Source organism: Phalacrocorax carbo, chromosome 1 (assembly GCF_963921805.1).
Source record: "Phalacrocorax carbo chromosome 1, bPhaCar2.1, whole genome shotgun sequence".
NCBI classification, from domain to species: domain Eukaryota; kingdom Metazoa; phylum Chordata; class Aves; order Suliformes; family Phalacrocoracidae; genus Phalacrocorax; species Phalacrocorax carbo.
In genome coordinates, this window is record NC_087513.1 from 11,550,122 (window position 1) to 11,568,655 (window position 18,534).

Genomic DNA, 18,534 nt, shown 5'->3' on the forward strand with positions numbered 1-18,534 from the left:
TTTTAGCAACAGAAACGCTATAATCTGGAGAAAGGCAATGAAGTATCAAAATGATTACTTCAATACAAAAATGAACATGATACATTTGAAAATGATAAGGAAGTGGAAAGCTGTGACTTTGAAAAGATCAATACAAAAAAATTCAATAGAAGCTGACAAGAGAAGTGAAAGCTCTTTGCTTGAATAAGATGAATATAAAATAGGGAGGAATAGAACCTGACAAGTAAGTGAAAGATCGCTACTTGCATGCGATCAATATAAAAACAAATGCAATGCAAAGTGACAAAAAGGATAGAGGGTTCTTGCAAGAATAAGATTAATATGAAAATATGTACAATAGGAAAATACAGATCATTACATCAGAAAGATCAGGGCATGTGATAATATATATAAAGAATAATGTTACTCTAGTGAACTTGCTTCTTTCATTATTATGCTTTGAATTTTTTAAGTTACTCACTGAGATAAGCTGTTATTTGGTCACCCTGTGGCAAAAATATTTAGATTTTTTTTCTTTTCCCTTTCTTTAATAGCTTTTGCAGATTATTGCAAATCAAAGGAAAGTGCTAGGGAATTGAAGGAAGTATTTTGATACAGACTTCTGAAGAATATTGTCTGCATCTTTGGAAAGGGTAGATCCAAATTCACACCCTCTACGTCATGTCTTTTCAGTGGATTGTATTTCATTTTTTGTATGATTACTGCGGAAAGTTCCAGCCTCTGGGTTCAAGAAGTTCTGGATTAAACTCAAAGTCTGGTCTCTGTCTGTAGGTGGTAGATTCAATTTTCCATATGTAGCAGTTTTTCTGCAATAATTTTCCCCCCTTATCCTTTTTTGCATGGAATGGTATATATATGGCTTTCTGATGAGCTTATTTTCTTCCTCTTTTTCCTCCTGAGTAATGGCAGATATGAAAGGCCTACAGAATCAGAAAGGGAGACAAATATCTTTGCTCTTCCTCCCAGTAATAAAGTCCAACAAAGGCTGAATTCCAAGTTGATGAGCACTAATAAACCAACACAACATACCATCAAATGTGTACACGTTCAGTGCCTGCTTTCCTTGTTTCTACCTAAATGTGTAGTACGCAGTTGTAATTTACCAGCTTTGGCACAGCCTTCACAACAATGAGGTCTTCCATAGCTACATGTAATGATGGCACTGCAGAATCGCAGTATGGATGACACAGGAAGGGACCTGTGGAGACCATCTAGTCCAACCCCCTTCTCAAAGCACAGTCAACTACAGCAGGTTGCTCAGAGGCATGTCCTTGGGTCCAAGGATGGAGGCACAGCTTTATGGTTAAAAATCTCTCCTAGACAGTTCTTTCAGTTATTTTGTTTATTAATAATTCAGTCCCTTGTCTTGTAAGAATGCACTGTTTGCTAGTGCTGGAGAGTCAGAAACACAGGAGAAAGCTTTCTAGACCTTGTGTTTCAATAGAGTTGAAGAAAATGGAGAAATTCCACATTATTAGAGTCATAAGACAGTACTGACTAAAAGGAAAGTTTATCTTGCTTTCCCCCTGCCCCTGATGTTTTTGAAAGAATGCTCTAGAAATTTCCTATTAGCAGATACAGCATGACTCTGTGCATGTGTGTGTGGAGAGGGGTTGTTGCTTGGGGGTTTTGGAGCAATAGCTGTAACGACACAGCTTTTTTCAGGAGATATATATCAGTTTTGCTTTATGGCACTGATGATACATAATTTATCTACTACCAATGTTTCAAGCTCACTTCTCTGAAGGTTGGTTTGACTTCTTAACACTAGTACTGACTACTGAAAAATACTTCAAATATCATCAATATGTGCAGACACAGATATGGGAATGGAAAAAAAAAGGGTAATGCAGCAAGCGCTGTCAAACTTTCAAAGAGGGGCTGATTGTCACTGAGCTAAATTCATCTTTTATCTCTTAAGATTGGAATTGTAATTGCACTGAGATTTCTTTGCTACTTGCTCAGTTAAGTTGTTTGATTTATGATCTTTCATGAATGATCCATTAATATTTTTCACAGATTCTGGTAGTTAAACTTTTCAAAGACAGAAATATTACTTGAGTGTTTAATTTCAGTGCTTGAGGTCATCTTGAAGTCACTGAACTGAACGATGCGGCAGATGACCATTGTCATTATGTAGTGGTCTGAAGAAGAGCAAGCCAGAGTTCCTGCATTAGAACTTTGTTCTGTTTTTCTTTCTCTCTGCAGACCTAAAAAATAAAATAATAAGATATGACAATGTAATATGTGCTGATGTAGTGGCTGACAGTGTTGGTATTCAATTTTGCTATACACAGTGGAGGGAAAAAACCTCTGAATCTACCATACCGATATGCACTAATATCAGTGAGACTGCTGTCATCAGAAAATTTGTATGCTTATGTTGCTGGTGCATCTGCTGATTCAGTTTTTACTTGGAGATCCCACTAAAGAATGCATTATTTGCAATATTTATGGTAATTTAATGCTAATTAAATCCATGAATAGAGTCACTGGATGAAATGGTGAATTATGACTTCAGACCTAGAGAATTCTCAAAAATGTAATGGTAAGCTCTGATTATTTTTTTTTTTTTTTTGCATTTTCACAGAGAAAACAAACAAATATTCCAGTAGACTTTTTTTCTTCTTTCTTTTTTTTTAAACTCACAGCATCTTGCTGGGTACAAACACTGACAGCTTTAGGCAGATGAAGCACGATTATGAGCAAAATATAAATTGCTGGCATGTCTAGTGGAAGCCTAGAGTAGGACTAAAGTAAGAGGCAACCTGAGGGAAAATTAAGTAACTGTTCATCTCAGCTTCTTCCTACTCCGTTGTGAGAACTGTATTTTTGGTCTTAACCACAAATTGACTGATTACTCACTGCTTTTACATATATATGTTATATGTATATATACACCTGTCTATAACTGTATATATACATCACTATGTATATAATCTATATAATTAGTGTGAGGAAATGAGGCATTCTGGTTTTGTTCAAATGTATTTTTTGCCTGCTCTGTGAATCCTAGGTTGATACTGGAACACAGATCAGTTTTCTTTTGCTGATCAACATTTTTTTTCTGGGTATAGTTTTTAAAATTCAAGCATTTTTTTAAATTATTGAAATATATTTTACACACGTAAGATGTCTTGACTGTTTTAAACTGTGAATCCATGCATTCTAGAGCTAAACTGTAACTCTGTTCTTTCTAAAATCAATCTTTGTCTTGAGCAGTTCAAGACTCCCAGGCTCATTGGAGTACAGGACTACTTCTGAGAGTTCAGTCCTGCATAAAAAAACAGTCATTTTTATGCAAACTATCAGTAATATATGTTTTGTCTATGTATAACAGCTGCATCTTTACTTTTCACCTAAGTTTTAGCTCAGGAATGTGATGCTGATGTTAGTGATGTGGGTGCTACTTGTGTTAGTCCTTAACATCACTTGATGTAGGTGGAAATGACATAAAAATATGTACATGAACAATAGTTTTGTGTTACAGAAGTGAGCTGGAACAGGAATAAAATGTAGAAAATACAGGAGAAAGAGACTATTCGGTCTTTCTGAACATAGATAAAGTATTAAAAATGAGTTTATGTTATTTATTTTAATATAAGGTCTTACTGTCTGTATATAAACTAATAAGTTGTTTGGGAATGGTACTTTCTATTATGCAAGAGCTAAAGGCTCTATATAGTGATCCAACCAATGTATCATTCTGACAGCTGAACCTGCAAGCTGGGCTATATATCTCTAAATGGAAAACTGCCGATTTTCCTTTTTTCCTAAGCAATAGATCCATATGGAATAGTGCAATCTGAATGCCACTTTGGGCTGTTTTTTTAATTGGTGGTGTTGTTCCTTTTTAAATCTGAACCTACCTTCTTTATAATCCAGAAGTCATTGAATACTTAAAATGTATTTAGCTACTATATATGTCTTTTTATATTTTTTATATTTCTTACCTTTTTAATAAATTTTTTATGTGTTTGTTGATGATTGATGATGGAAAAGGCACAAAATAATTTGTCAGGGATCTTTCTTTGTGCAACTCTGCTAGTAGCTTTGTTGCAGTTTGTCACATGGGGTTAATGCTTTATTCCTTGTTTCCCTTCAGGATAATCAGTACTAATCAGTACCTATTTTTGAGCTAATTTCATGAAACACTTTCTGTCTGTCTCACAAGCATTACTCTTGACTTGTCTCATTCAGTGCTTCTGATTATTGATCACCCTCGAGGCATGTTTGGTTTTCAGTTTTTGGTATCTGACTGCATGCCTGCACAGAACACACTTTTTCAGCTAATTTGTCACGAATGTCTCCCCATTTCTGCAGCAGGTTGGTTCTTGCACAACTTATCCTTTCGTTCTTTCATTTGTAGTCAATAAAATTTCCTTCCACTTTCAAATTATTCCTTAATGTGATCAGACTTCTCTGTCACAGATAACAGGGAACAGGAGATCAGAGGCAGAGGGACATTAAGCAGTTGTTTTCATTTTGCAGAAACCAGGAGGACAGTAGGTAGCTATTGCAGAGCTCTGCAATAGCCTCTGTTCTTGTTCTGCTGCTGCTATGGTTCTTCCCCCAACCCCCTGCTCCTCTTTGTCTTAATATATCAGGACTTAATTCTCATTTTAAAATTTTCAAGACATGAAAGATTCCTGCTTATGTGATTAGATCATACTTAGCAAAATGAAATCATAATGCATTAATAACTAATTAATCATGACAAATTACATAGCTACAGCATTTCTCTTTTTCATTCCCTTGCCTTAGGGGTTATAGTCTTCCGAGCAGATGATGGATAGCTTGTCTGCTGTTTCGTTCTGTTGTACGCTGTCATGAAGCACGAACTGGGTGCCTTTGACAGTATTTTATGCTTTGCTATGGCATAAGCTGTCAAGAAGAGGGGTGGGGGAGAGATCCGCAATGATTACTCACTGGGTCATACACCTGAAATCTCATTTTGCGAGAAAAAATTTGTCTTTGCTTAGTCCTGCAACGTGTCTTTAAATGTTGCCCCTGAAGTAAGTTTGTAGGAATCTGTCATCCATAACATTTTTACCTTGCCAGTTTTATGGTTCTACTTTGTAGATATATGACGGAATAAATTTTTTTTTTTTCTGGTTTCTGCAAAAATAGATATGTCTTACTTAAAACAAGAAGAATTCTGTAAAACTTAGTATTTTTTGGTTTTTGACTCTAAAAAAAGTCCTTTTAAAATTCTGCCAGTGATCTGAAGCATGAGGATCTGAAATGAAAAATACTACATGTATTGACACGAAAAAGTGGTTTTTGTTTGGCAGCGCTGGAAGCATCAGTTGATGTTCCAATTATTGGACTGATGCTTCGGGAAAAAGTCATGAAGTCATTTGTTTAAATATGACTCTTCTGACATAAGTTTACAACTGCAAAATGCTAGCCAGATGTTGACTCTTAAACCATACACAAACTACATACTTATAAAGCTGCTTTTGTGCCGAAGTGCCAAATTAGGTCAAGAAATCACCGAAAAGGCCTTCAAAATAGTAAAGATTTAAAGTTTGTTACTGAGACCTGACAATTACATTAAGAATAAATAAATTGTTCCTGTTCTATAGCTAAGGAAGATGCTTAGTAAGATTAAGATATGCCAAAGATTTTCTTGAAAGTCAGTATTAGATTCAAAGTTAAAAGCATGTACATCAAATTGGCTTAGCATCAACCCCTTCCATGTTGTTACATTGGTTTACATAGCCCAGGGTCCCAGCTCTGGTTTATTTCCTACTGGTTATGTACAACTCTCATATATTGTTGTTGGATCCTTAAAGTGCCAAAATTTGTTTGGGTTTGGGTTGCATGTTGTAATGGTGAAACAAATATTTATAAAATCATGGTCAGTTTTTCAGCTGCTAAACACTGGAATACCATTATCAGTGGTGTTAGTGAAAATACGTCCACCTGCAACAGGTGGAAATCTGGCCATTAGTCTACAGAACATTTGTACCAAGAAAACAATTGCTTTTTAGATAAGAAACTGTATTATTACATACCTACTGTTTGTTGGTGTGTATATAAAAATATGTATCTTGTTTGGTTTTATCATGCTTTGGCCCATCTCATTAGCTGAAATTCAGTGTCCTTGCCTTTCAGTTATAGGAAGTAATATAACTGTAGTTGAATCCAAACACATTTGCTGCTAAAGATGAGTAGGATGATGCAAACTGCAAGGAGACATTGTATTTGAGACAGAATGGCACACCTGAGTTTGGAGCTAAGTATCGCCTGTTGACTGTGAACTTTATCACTGAAAGGCAAGTTGTTCTCACTCTCAGCTATCATCTGATTTATTTGACTCTTCATAGTTGTTTCGTGAGAGCTGGATCTGGCTACATGAGTATTTTAGTTCAGAGCAGAAATGCCCGTTGGAAGAAAACACTGTTTGACCCAAGTTACTGCTCTTGACATTGCTGAGCCATCTCAGAGTGTGCCAGCTGGATTCCCTTCTGAGGCAGCTAAACCAGAAGGTGCACTCTCACAGTGCAGCTGGCCTGCATCAACTGTTAATGGGCATTCAAGCTAGAGCACAGATTAGATGTAGCAGAAAATAAGATCTCCAAATCCCATATAAGATGAATGTCATATCCCCAGCACCAACTGTTTCAATACACAGACCTGCTTGCCTTGCACTGAACTGCTGGTTGATTTAGGTGAAGCCACTGAACCAGTAGGCTGTTAGAAAAGCAAAGTAATGAGCTTCTTACTTAGAATAAGTCTTCTGTTGCTTTATACAGTCTGTTTTTTTTAAATGATATGAAAAAAACACAACCCACTAGATCTTTCCTTTTCCTTTTTTGAAGCAGTTGCTGAAATGGGTTGTTAGCAGATTTGGACCCTTATTCCCCTGGAGTACAGCCTGAATTGATGCCAATTGTCAGAACACAATGGGATTTAGCTGGTGCTAAGCTCCTGGCATTCAGTTTTGCTTCCTTCATTTATTAGATATGAAAGTTAAATATGTATAGAAGTGCCTGTAAGACTGGGGTTGAAGTTTGTTCTATTTTACAAGGTGATATGACTCCTTATTATTTTAAGTCCAGATTAATATTTTTATATCCTCCTCCTTACCCTAGGAAATGTGGTGCTCTGTATCCTCACTCCCTGACTTTAGCTGAAAGTAGCTGTTTAAAATACTGTATCTCTTCAGAGGTCTTTTTATAATGTATTCTTAAACGTTTTAATTCCAGATGCATTTTTTCACTCCATAGGAGTTGTTCTCTCTGTGTCTGTATTTCCTTAATACAGTGGTCTCTTCATATATTTGGAATAAAAGGAACTTAGAAACCTCAACAGCTTCTTTGATTTTAAAAGTTATGTTTATGTAGTAACTAATAATTTCAGGAAGGATTATGGCCCTTATGGGGAAGCTAAAGTAGCTAAAATTTAATGCAGTTTAAAAAATTAGGATATAGTATATATAAGGTGATAAGAATTCTTCTTAAGCCATAGGGTAGATCTATATAAGATTATAAGATTTCATTTTTCATCCCATTCCCATTGTTTTCTGCAACTTTATTGCCTCTGTGGTTTTATATAATGACAAAGTAAATTAAAAACCAGGAGACCTTCAGCAAGCACGTGATTATAAAAATGTGTTTCTGTTCGGACATTGTACTCAGAAAACGCTCAAAGAGCTGCTGTATCAGGTGAATCAAGCAGTGAATACAGAAAATTCAGATGAATCCTAAGAGAGTACTCATAGCATGGAAGTAGATAAAAAAACTGCAAAGAAGCTTAATTTTACTGCACTCCCAAAGATCCTTTTGAGTCTTTCATTATTTCAAAGGCATTTTGAATCTTACGAAGTGATTTGTAAGGTGGTTTGGTTTTGGTTTTTTTTTCATTTGCTTAAAAAAAATCTAAAGTAATAAGTCCTGGCTCCTAATTCTGTGATCTGCTTATTGCATTAGACTGACAAAAATACCTCATACAGAGTGGCTGAACTCTGCAGGGTTGCAGCGTTCTGAAGATGAAGGATGAAATCACTTCCCTGTGCAGTAAAGGAGTTTTGTCAGTAACTTCAGGGAGGCCAGGGTTCACCCCAAGAGTGGAATTCAGCTTGGAATCTCGCAAACACAGGACTGGAAGTCTGTGTTTTGTTCCTCATAGATTTAATGCTATAGATTAAATAAAAATAGTAATTTTTTCTTCTTGTAAAGACACAGGCAAAGTCTTTGTTTATAGAAAGAAACAGCAATGTCTTCAGAGAGAGAAGGAGAACCTGTTTGTATAGGCAACAAGCTTTGAACCTTCACCTTTCTGGTACCCTATAGTCCCTTCATCTTTAAGAGGGAAGGGTTGTATTCAAATTCCCTCTATATAATCTGGAAAACAGCACCAAACCAAGTTTAATTAACAGCCAAGGTAGAACACCTATGGTGACACCAGGCTATAGAATGGCAACTTCTAATTTATTTTTGTGCTCTGCTTCCAAGAAGTCAGAATGCAGTTGCATGTGGGACAGATGCTTCATCTGTTGGAGAGAGGGTACTTGTTCCTTGGGTGGCTGAATTTCAGAAAATATCTGTTCTCTTCCTCTTTGACAGAACCTTTGGCCAAACTGAACAACAACAAAAACAACAAAAAGAGAGGTTGTGAAATTTCATTGGTTTTAGTCTGCATGACTTGTCCATGAGATGGTTGGAATATTGACAAGGAGCAGGAGCTGTCGCATCTGTACCAGCTCAGGTGATGAAACAGACTTTGTTTCATCATCATTTTTCTCACGTTTCCTGCTTGTGCACTGTATTCCCCTCACACTCGGTGTGTCTTGGGTTTCTGTTGCCGGAGATACATTTAGATAGATTAAACCAGCCTGCTATTCATTAATATTTCATTTATATGGGAATTAGATTAGAATCCATTAACCAAATCCACGGTATTATTTTAATATTTATTAAAATGCCCTAAACCTCAGAAGAAAATGTTGTCTTTATGTTCTTCATATATAATCTACATAATATATAGACAATTATAATATGTAGTTATTAATAATATATATTTAAAATATAGATTTTATAATACATAGAGAACTCTCATATGTATATCTATTAATGCAGTAAAAATTATTCAGTTTTGCCATTTATTTGCAAACACTTAGTAATCATTAATTAAAAATGAATAAGAAAAGCAGTTTTTGTTCCAATTCTTTTGCTGCACTAACTCTGTATAAAACTGCATTGTTTGTGGTTACTTAAATTTCAGCTTCTAAAAGGATCTTTCCTTTATTTGTAACAAAGGCTGATATACCAGAAAAGGGCAAGAAACAGCTTTTTGCTTGACAAATCCAATTCTTAATCTAGCTAGTCCATGTTATTCCTTTAATAAACTGATCAAGCTCCATCTTAAAAGGCCTGGGTTCCATGCTCATGTCTCCCATCAGAAGGCCTTTCTAAGACCTCCTGCTCTAAAAAAGCCCTCCTAATTGCCTGATCTAATTTATTCCTAAGTAGTTTATACCCATTTGTTATTGTGCCAGTGCCATCCTTATGCCTACCTACCCTTTTCAGGGTAGGGCTTGCTTTCTGACTGCCTCATTTTTCTGTGTTGTATTACTCAAACTCTGTCTCCTTTTGGAAGAGGTTTTCTGTTCTTCACCAGGTATCTTGGTGGCCAGTTTCAGCACTTTCCATGTGCAGTTCATCTCCTGGCATAATAGACAAAACAAACCCACAGTATCCCAGACAATGTGTCAAACGATCTTTATATTTTGCATTAATGTGTCTCTATTTTTGCTGGACATACTTGTGCTTTCCAATTTACCGTGGCTAGGGAGGAGGTAGCAGGAGTTGCTGTTGATGGCAAATACACATGTTGTAAGAAAAACTGTAAGAACTTTTTAATAGGTGATCTACCTAAAACTAACATGTAATAGCATCCATTTCTGAATTAATTGAGTGTTCAGACTACAAGTAATATAAATCATAATGAGAATTGGCAAATTAGTTAAAAAATTGCAGAAAGCATGAGGTAGCAGAGAGAACCTTTTTGCATGAGTTGGCCTGTTTCTGGCTCTTTTCCTTCTTACTTAACCCAGCTTCTGCTTAGCATTTACTGACCCTGTAAGGTGCTCTAGTGACTGGAAAGTTACTGAAGGGTGGTACCCTGGTAGACTGAAGATAAAGTCTAATAAATTATTCCAGTACAGCATTTCCAGACAGTCTTTTGATTGGTTTTGTTTGTTTTTTGTTAACACCTAATTAATTTTTTTAGAGAGAGGACTCTTCATTAAAGATCAAGCTTATCTCTATAGCTAGTTTAATTTGAATGTCACTATGATATCCTTTGAAATGCTAACAAAAAATTAGACCAAACTGAAGGAAGACCAGAGTTAGTACATGTAATATTGTAATCCTTACTTTCTAAGTGTATGGTTTGTTGATATTTAATCCCTAATATTTCCATACTAACACGACATACTCATTTAAAAATAATACTTCATCTTTTTTTTAGAGAAGGAAATATTTCCAATTAGAAGGCCTACTTTGAAGTCATCTGTAAAAAATAATAATAAATAGTAAAAAATCAGGAGGTACTATAATTACTTCAATAAGTTCATTCCTTTTTAAATTTTACTTAGGTTCTTGCACTGTGCTTAGCTCTACAAAATCTGAAAGTCCTCCAGAGCCACTCTAATCAAGATTATCTTTCGTATATTTTGTCTTCTTGGCAGCTTCCCAGAAAGAAAAAAACAACCAACAACAACAACAACAACAAAAAACAACCCTAGGGTACTTTATGGTTGTTTACATCGGGTGTTATTCCATTCCAAAATACATGCTGGTATATTTTCATACTAGAGGAAGCAAGGCAAAAAACATTGTTCATCCTTCCCAACTTGTAAGATACACAAACACTGTTATCGGCAATAGGTTGTAGTATATAATATGGGTGTCTTTTGTGTTTTATAGAGATAAAAACTTGTTGAAAAATTATGAGTGTGTACTGAAGAGTCTGTGACTCTGCATTGTATTAAGTCTTTTTTGTTGAGCTATAAGAGAAGCTGAATTACATCTTCTCTTCTTGACATTTTTATTCTCATTTCCTTCTCCTGGGCGTTTCTTATTTTAATGAGCTTTTGCTGTGCTTCTCTAGCTATCAGCATGTGGTGGCTAAGCCAGTCGGCAGACAGCGTATGGCACTGCCAATTAATTTGCTTGATTTGACACAGACACAACAGTGTGCTAGACTTCAGTGACTTCTTCAGAGAATTATTTATAGTAGTGTCTGGGACATAATGTCAGATATTTAATGGGGAGTAGAGAAGTTTTTCATTTAAAGAAAAAAGTGCATGACATTTTATCATTTATGTTTTTAATTAAGAGTGTAAAATATCTACTCTATAAAATTTTCTTTCAGCAATCTTGGATGTTGAAAATTATTTTATTCTATTATTGTTCCATATGTAAAAACTGTACTTTAATACTTTACTCTTTACACACCATGGAATGCATATTACCTGAACAGTTCAGATTATCCAGTAATTCTAAATTCAGTTATGATAGGAAACACAAATGCTACTTTGAAAGCGAGATTTTGTAAATGATTTGTATATACAAGCTCCAGCAGAGCATCACTTAAAATAATGACATACCCAATTGGAAATGCCACCGTATGATAGCTATTGTATGTTACATTTAAGGCTGTTATGTTTTTCTTTTCCTCCCATGCTTTGGATGAAAAGAACACATTTCCTTTGCATTCATCATTCCTTGTTTTGATAAAAATTAACACGGTTTATTAAATTTGTAATATTTTTACAATTTTAAATTCTTTGCTTTTCACAGTATGTCATTAATTCCTCATATAAGAAACCTACACACAAGAGAACACTTTCAAATCAGCTGGGGGATGCTTTCAAAACTAAATACAAGTTATTACAGTGTTTGTAACTGATCTGGTAAGTTTGGTATTCTGAGTGCACAATACATTTAAAGCATGCACTGTGTAGATATACAATCCTATGATCTGCTCCTGTACCTAACAGTGCGCTTACCCATGTAAGTGGATGGAAATGTGTCCTTTGGAGCTCTAATTTATTTGCTTAACCTCTATAGAGAGGTTGGCTAAAACACTCCCCCATTCGCCCAGTTCTCTGAATTTTTCTATTATTCTCTTCTAACTGGTTTCTAATCAGCTGTGAAGTTTTGGTGGATTAATGTTTTGAGTTGAACACTTTCCTGCAGTTTTATATGGAAAGCCTAAGTAACTAAATTAAGATTATCTGATTCCTCTCCAAGGACTTTTGGAGAGAGTGTTCAGCTCGGAGCCACTATAATCTTTCCTTTGCTTGTCCTTTTGCTCATGCTGAACTTTGCATGAGAGAAGTAGATGGCATAAAACATGCATCTAAATTTGAAGGCTTGAAGTTCAAAGTACTACCAGGATAGTTCTTCAAATTATACATTTAGGAATTACATAGAAAATATGTGTATATGTGTGTGTGTGTATGTATGTACACACACACATATATATAAGCCAGTGCAAAAATCTAATTAAAACCACCTTAAAATAAAGAAAAAAACCCTATTCCTTCCTAGTCCCATGTACAATGAGATGGGAGCACAACTTTCCAAAGACAGTTGAGAGTGTTACATTCTATGTAATTTAGCATAAGCTGGAAGGAATGTAATCTTGAAAATATTGGTGAAAATTGTAAGTCACAAAGAAGACTAGTTTATACCTTCAGCAGAGATTCTGTAATATCTGATTAGCAACGCTACAGCTGGAAGGGTCTGTGTCTGCACACACATATACAAAAATATGCACTTGCAAATCCATTGTCTCCCTGCGCCCACTTTTAAATACCATCATATTTGATTGCATATTTCATTCATAACATAACTAGTCTGCGTTATCTTCAAAGAAATAAAGGGGTCAACTTCAGTAAACAGGATACGGAAGTGCAATGCATTCCACACACTAAAAGAAGATTAATGAACTGCAGAGGAGCACCCTTCTGTTCTACCCAGCGTATGGGTAGCTGCCACATCAGGGAACAGCAGCTGACATATTTTCAGATACAGTAAATGGCTCTCATACTTTTCAAATAAAGTTGTACTCTGCCTTGTGTGGAGGCCAGGGCCTATACATTGAATAAATCTTCAGAAGTGTATTCCAGTTCTTTTAAAGAGAGCACGGTAGTGCGCTCTATTTTTTATTGATTGCGTTTGCAGAGGAAAATTGAATCCATTCCTTGCCAAGGCCCCTAAACCTCATGTCATAAAGAAGAGGGAAAAAAGGAAAAGATGGATGGAGTTCGGTGGAATTAGCCAAAAAGAATGATGTTTCCTATTGTGTGATGAGAAATTTTATTTTTTCATCTTGCCCATATCAAGTGAAAGGTAGCAGTTGAAGTACTTTGAAGTAGTAATCTTCAAAGACTTCTTTTATCAGAATTGGAAATAAGCTTATTGGAGAGTTGTCTCCAACTAGATTTTTTTTGCCAGTTATCAGTCAAAAGCTCTTTTCTGTATGGAAGTTAACTCAAAAAGAAAGGTGTGTGTTTCTAAGATGTACAGCATCTCAGTAGGAGTGGCCATAACACCTCTAAACATTTTATTTTAGTAAAATGCATTTTTTAATAATAGAAAAATAAATTAAATTCTCACTATATTCATGAAGTCAATATAAATCCATGTCTCAAATTAGGGTATTCTGACAGATGCCATAGTCACTACTATGAGCTAGTGAAATAGCACTGTGTTGCTTTTTATGTGCAAATTGAGAATCATGATATATTAGTAGGAACCATTTGAAGAATAGTTGTATTGTTGTTTATGAGCATTTTTGCTTGCTTTTCTTTGGTTGGCAAGTTTCAAGTCCATTGTTGTAGACTTTAAATCAGAATCTAAAGGTATTGGTTTGAAACTGCCAGAGGTAGTGCATTAATAAATGAGAAAAAAAAGGGGACTTGATTACAGCTTGCCTTTTGAAGTTCAGGGTGTGGAAAAACACTAAGAGAAAAAAAACATTAAAACTAAAATTCCCAGCACCCTTTTCCTTATTTATTGATGACTGGATTAGTTAACACAAATATGTGTGCATTCTATACACCTATACTTGTCTATAGAATGAAGACAAACACACAAAAGACCCTGCATTAAGGGAGCAAGTCTGAATTACAAATAGCAAACTGCTCCAGTGATTGCACGATCAGCTATTTACATATCAGTCCCACCAACTAAACTCTTTCTGTCTGTTCCATGCATGAATTCTCATTGTCATAATGAGAAAGTGAATTAAGAGGAAAGTGATATGTGTTGAAGTTACATGTGTGCTGTTAAAATTTATTTATGAAATGAGACCTGGGTACTTAACTCTGAATTTCTGTAGTGCAGGAAGATGTGTTTTTCAGTACCTGAGAACAGATATGTTACATACTACTGTTAGTTGCCTTTCCAAGACTTACTTATTTTATTTTACTTCTGTTTGGATGCTCTCTTCTTGTTACCCATCTTGAATTCCACTTTATTTTATTTTTTTTTTATTCCAACATCATGTGTTGGGGTTTTTTCCCCCCTGCTGCAAGTTCTTGTATTTTTTTGGGGTGTTGTGTTTGTCTCTGGGAGAAAGATGTAGAGGAGGAGGAGGAGGAATGGGAAAGTGAGACATAAATAAGATCATAAAACTCTTGACTCTGACTATAAAGCATCACTTCCCCACAAATATTTCAAATAAGATCTAGTAAGCTATAGTTCTTGCTTTATAGCCTAATCTCAACAAGTCTAATAAAATGTTGAAATTATTAGTTCCGATGTATCCATTCAGTACTTCAGTACTTAGTTATTTTACTATTTGCAGAGTGTCTCCTTACTTTCTCCATTTTTGTATGGCAATGTATTTTTAATAAATATTTTTTTATATATGAATGTGTATGTGCAGGTGTGTGTGTGTAAACAGATGGGTTCAAATATATGTATAAAACTTTGCAATACATTTTTGGATTATATTACACAGACAGTCTTTGCAACAGTATTTGTAACTGTAGTAATATGTTTATTGTGTCTATACTGAATATAATTTATTTCTTAGTAAGCTTATTGTCTGAAAGGAATCTTCTCTTTAGAAATATTGTACCGCATGTGAAGAGGTTTTTTTCATGGGGTACATAGCCACTGATTTAGAAAGCATTTATGAGCATGATTAACTTAAAAATATTTTTTTCCTGGTGAAGTGTTTTGCTGAATAGGGGTGTCAGTGGTCTGACCAGGGAGGTAGAGTCACTGGCAGTTTTGGGGGTAGAGGCTGCAGCAATTTTAAGTCAGGTCACAAGGCCAAAGAAATGGATTGGATTATATTGCTATGGGGCTTGGGAATTCATAGAGGAGCCTGAAACCTAAATGCTTTGTCAGCTGGCAAATAGGTAAGAACTATTGTCTCCCATGAGCCTTAAGTAAGTGTCCTAAGCTCCAGTGCCCTAAAAGCCACCAGGAACCATTGGCAGAGGCTTCCACTGGGCCAAGTACCCTGTGCATCAGATAAGGAAATGGTTACATGAAAAAATAAAAATCCAAGCATGAAAATAAATTCTTGTCTGAGTAAGTAAAGGGCGGAGCTTCTAATGACTTCATGGAGCCACTTCTGGAAGAAAGATCTGAAACAAAGTCGAGTTTAGAAAGTCTGTACATAGTACTTAATTACACAGTAGATCAAACTGGATGTAAAAGAAATAATTGAACAGCCACCATTTTAAAATCATGATAAACTTCTCATGGTGCCTCAAGGAATTATTCCTCTTTCTTAAATAAATATATATATATATTTATAACTATCTACTTGACAAAGAGACAGGTATATAGTACAAGTTTATTGCTTACAGGGAATCTCAAGAGTTGGAAATGTCATTTGACATTTCTATAAAAAGCTGTATCTTGAGAGAGTAATATTATCTTAAAACTACTTGGAAAAAAAAACAGATAATCCTTTCTGCAAAGCACATGGTGTAGCAATTTTCTCCTTAACCTTTAAAAATAAGCCTATAAAATCTAATGTTGTGATCTCATTTCTCTAGTACCTGTTAACAACCTCACTTTGGAAATGGGCTGTCAAATGTTAACTTTCAACCTGTCCTTATTTTTATTGCTTCTTTTTTCGTGGTAGCAGAGAGCTAGAATGTAGACCTACATACCAAATTTTGTGCTGTGATGCCACTCATGTACCTTAAACATGAACTGTTTTTATTTCAGCTTGACTTGCTCATTTGCAAAAGAAGTTGAAATTTCTTTCCTGTGTGCAATACCAAACTGTAAGCAGGATCTATATTACAGCGTTGGCTTTTGTAGGATTCATACTTACATCTTTAGCTGTTTTGATTTTTTTCCCCCTCTAGTTCCTTTTCCACTCTTGGCTTGCTAATCTAGGTCTTTCAGTTTTAGAAACATTACTTACAATGCCATTAGGCAATACAAAAGAAAGATTAGTGACCAAACCAACAAAAAGCCCTTGCTCTTCCTAAGTAACTGAATACCTGCTGTTACCTAACATGCTTAAGATTTTTTGGGGGAAATTAATGAGATATTTATGGCTGATTAAATGAGGTGAAAAGCATAATTTATCATAAGTTATGTCATAAGGTATTCTGTACAACAATAACATTTCATTGACTACTGACTATAGTCAATTGGCTATTACGGTAGCAGTGTCCATCAATTTCAGTGTAAATCTCCCAACATATCTTTTTTTGAAGAAGGCACAGAACATCTTAAAATGTTATATATTTGATTGGTTATATAACATATTTTGTTGATAAAAACAAGCATTGGTGCAGGACAGCTTTGCAAATATATGTTTCTGTATAACTGGACATATAGTGTTCAGCTGAAATGTGAATTTCCTTGTATTTTAAGTTCATCATGGAAATGACTCAACTCATAAATATTAATGTTCACACTGGCCTGCCGATCTTTCTGTAAGTGGTCACATCTATGAACATTAAGATCTTGTTAGTGTGCAATAATGAGTACTGTTGTGCATGCAGTCCCACCTTGCTGTTACTATTCAAATAACTCATCATTGACTTTCTTCCATATAATCCCCTTATAACATCCCTTTGGAAATGGAAACTTATGTTACCTTTCTAAGAGACTCACCTACTTTTGTTGATGACATTCCAGTCTTTCTTATGCAGTGTGCTGTGATTAGTAGAAACACCAAATTCATAGGCTTGCATTTACTTTTCTATAGTTGGGAAGTGCAACTAGAGTGACATTGCAGAAACAAAGTATTTGTAGGATGTATGCAAATAAGCCAGTAGTCATCGCATACAAGTAATGCAGTGGGAAGAAGAAAATGTGAGGAACTTAAAGAAAATTCCTGAGGAAGAGGACTGTGTTTCTTTAAATTTACTAATTTACTTCATGGATTAGTTAAATGAAATGTTATTACTTTCTGCAATAGTTCAGTTTGTTTTTTATAGTCAGTGCTGCTTATGTTAGGACGTAACTTTGTAATACCAAATATGTTTTGTCTTTGACAGCAACAATAGTGTTAAATGAACTCAACTGGACTGCAGCGTTGGATGATGTATTCAAGAGGAACAGAGAAGAAGACCCCACTTTATTATGGCAGGTTTTTGGTAGTGCAACTGGCCTCGCTAGGTATTACCCAGGTAACTGAAGTCTCCCAAAGGACTGTCCTGTGCCACATATTGGCTTAAATATATTCTGATTCATGTAAAAGCAATGAAAGATAACTGAAGATTACTTTCTTACATAGATGGGGTTTCTGCATATCGGACGTAACTCAAAGACTGACATTTTTCTGGCATAAAGCTAGTATGAAGGGGAAGAAACTGGGGGTGAAATATGTAACTAGTATTTTTTACAGTCAGAGGAGCAGAAGGTGATGTCCTGTGAAAAGCTGAACAGTTAAATTTTATTTTTGTATTGTTTTATATGTATTGTGTAAATAATCAGTTGAATATTTGCCAGTGAGGTTTTTGTACTTGTCTAGTTTTAAAAATAGTGTCTCGGTGACTGGACAGATAATCTTATGGTTGAAGTCAATAAAAATACAATTGCACCATGCTATGCTTCTGTCCCGCAGAATCCACTATATCTGACAGTTATGTCTTTGCCATTAGAGCTAAGGTCAACGAATACAACTCGATTACTTCAACCAACATCTGTTCCACCTGTCAAAAAATCCCATTACTGGATCACAGTCATTAATTTAAATAGATGTATATTTTACGGAATTTAGATCATCAGTAGCCTTAATTTGATTTTTGATGTGTACTACCTAATGGAAAGGCTTGTTTTATGGCAAGGCATACTGCCTGTGCTGCTGCGATTCTTGCTAAGTGATGCTGTTATCAAAGACAGAATGATGTGTCCACTACACACCAGAAAATTATATGCAGTGTTTTGTCTCTTGCCTCCAGCTGGTTAAGGAAGAACTTTGAGATCCTTTCTTTTCTGTTTATACAATACTGTTGGTGTTTCTGAGGGAAAGGGATTATTCTAAAGCTGTTACTCTATCATTAGCACAGCTGCCAGCACAGGCAGA

General features: G+C 35.4%; 1 protein-coding gene across 5 annotated transcripts in view; it reads left to right on the forward strand.

Annotated features, from left to right (window-relative positions):
* Positions 1-18,534, forward strand: part of CACNA2D1 (calcium voltage-gated channel auxiliary subunit alpha2delta 1) — a 422,362-nt gene that overhangs the window by 276,845 nt on the left and 126,983 nt on the right. For all 5 annotated transcript variants that reach the window (XM_064443928.1, XM_064443935.1, XM_064443902.1 and 2 more), the window contains exon 7: positions 17,504-17,635. In XM_064443928.1, coding sequence (XP_064299998.1) covers positions 17,504-17,635 — 132 coding nt within the window. The remainder of the gene's footprint in view (positions 1-17,503; positions 17,636-18,534) is intronic.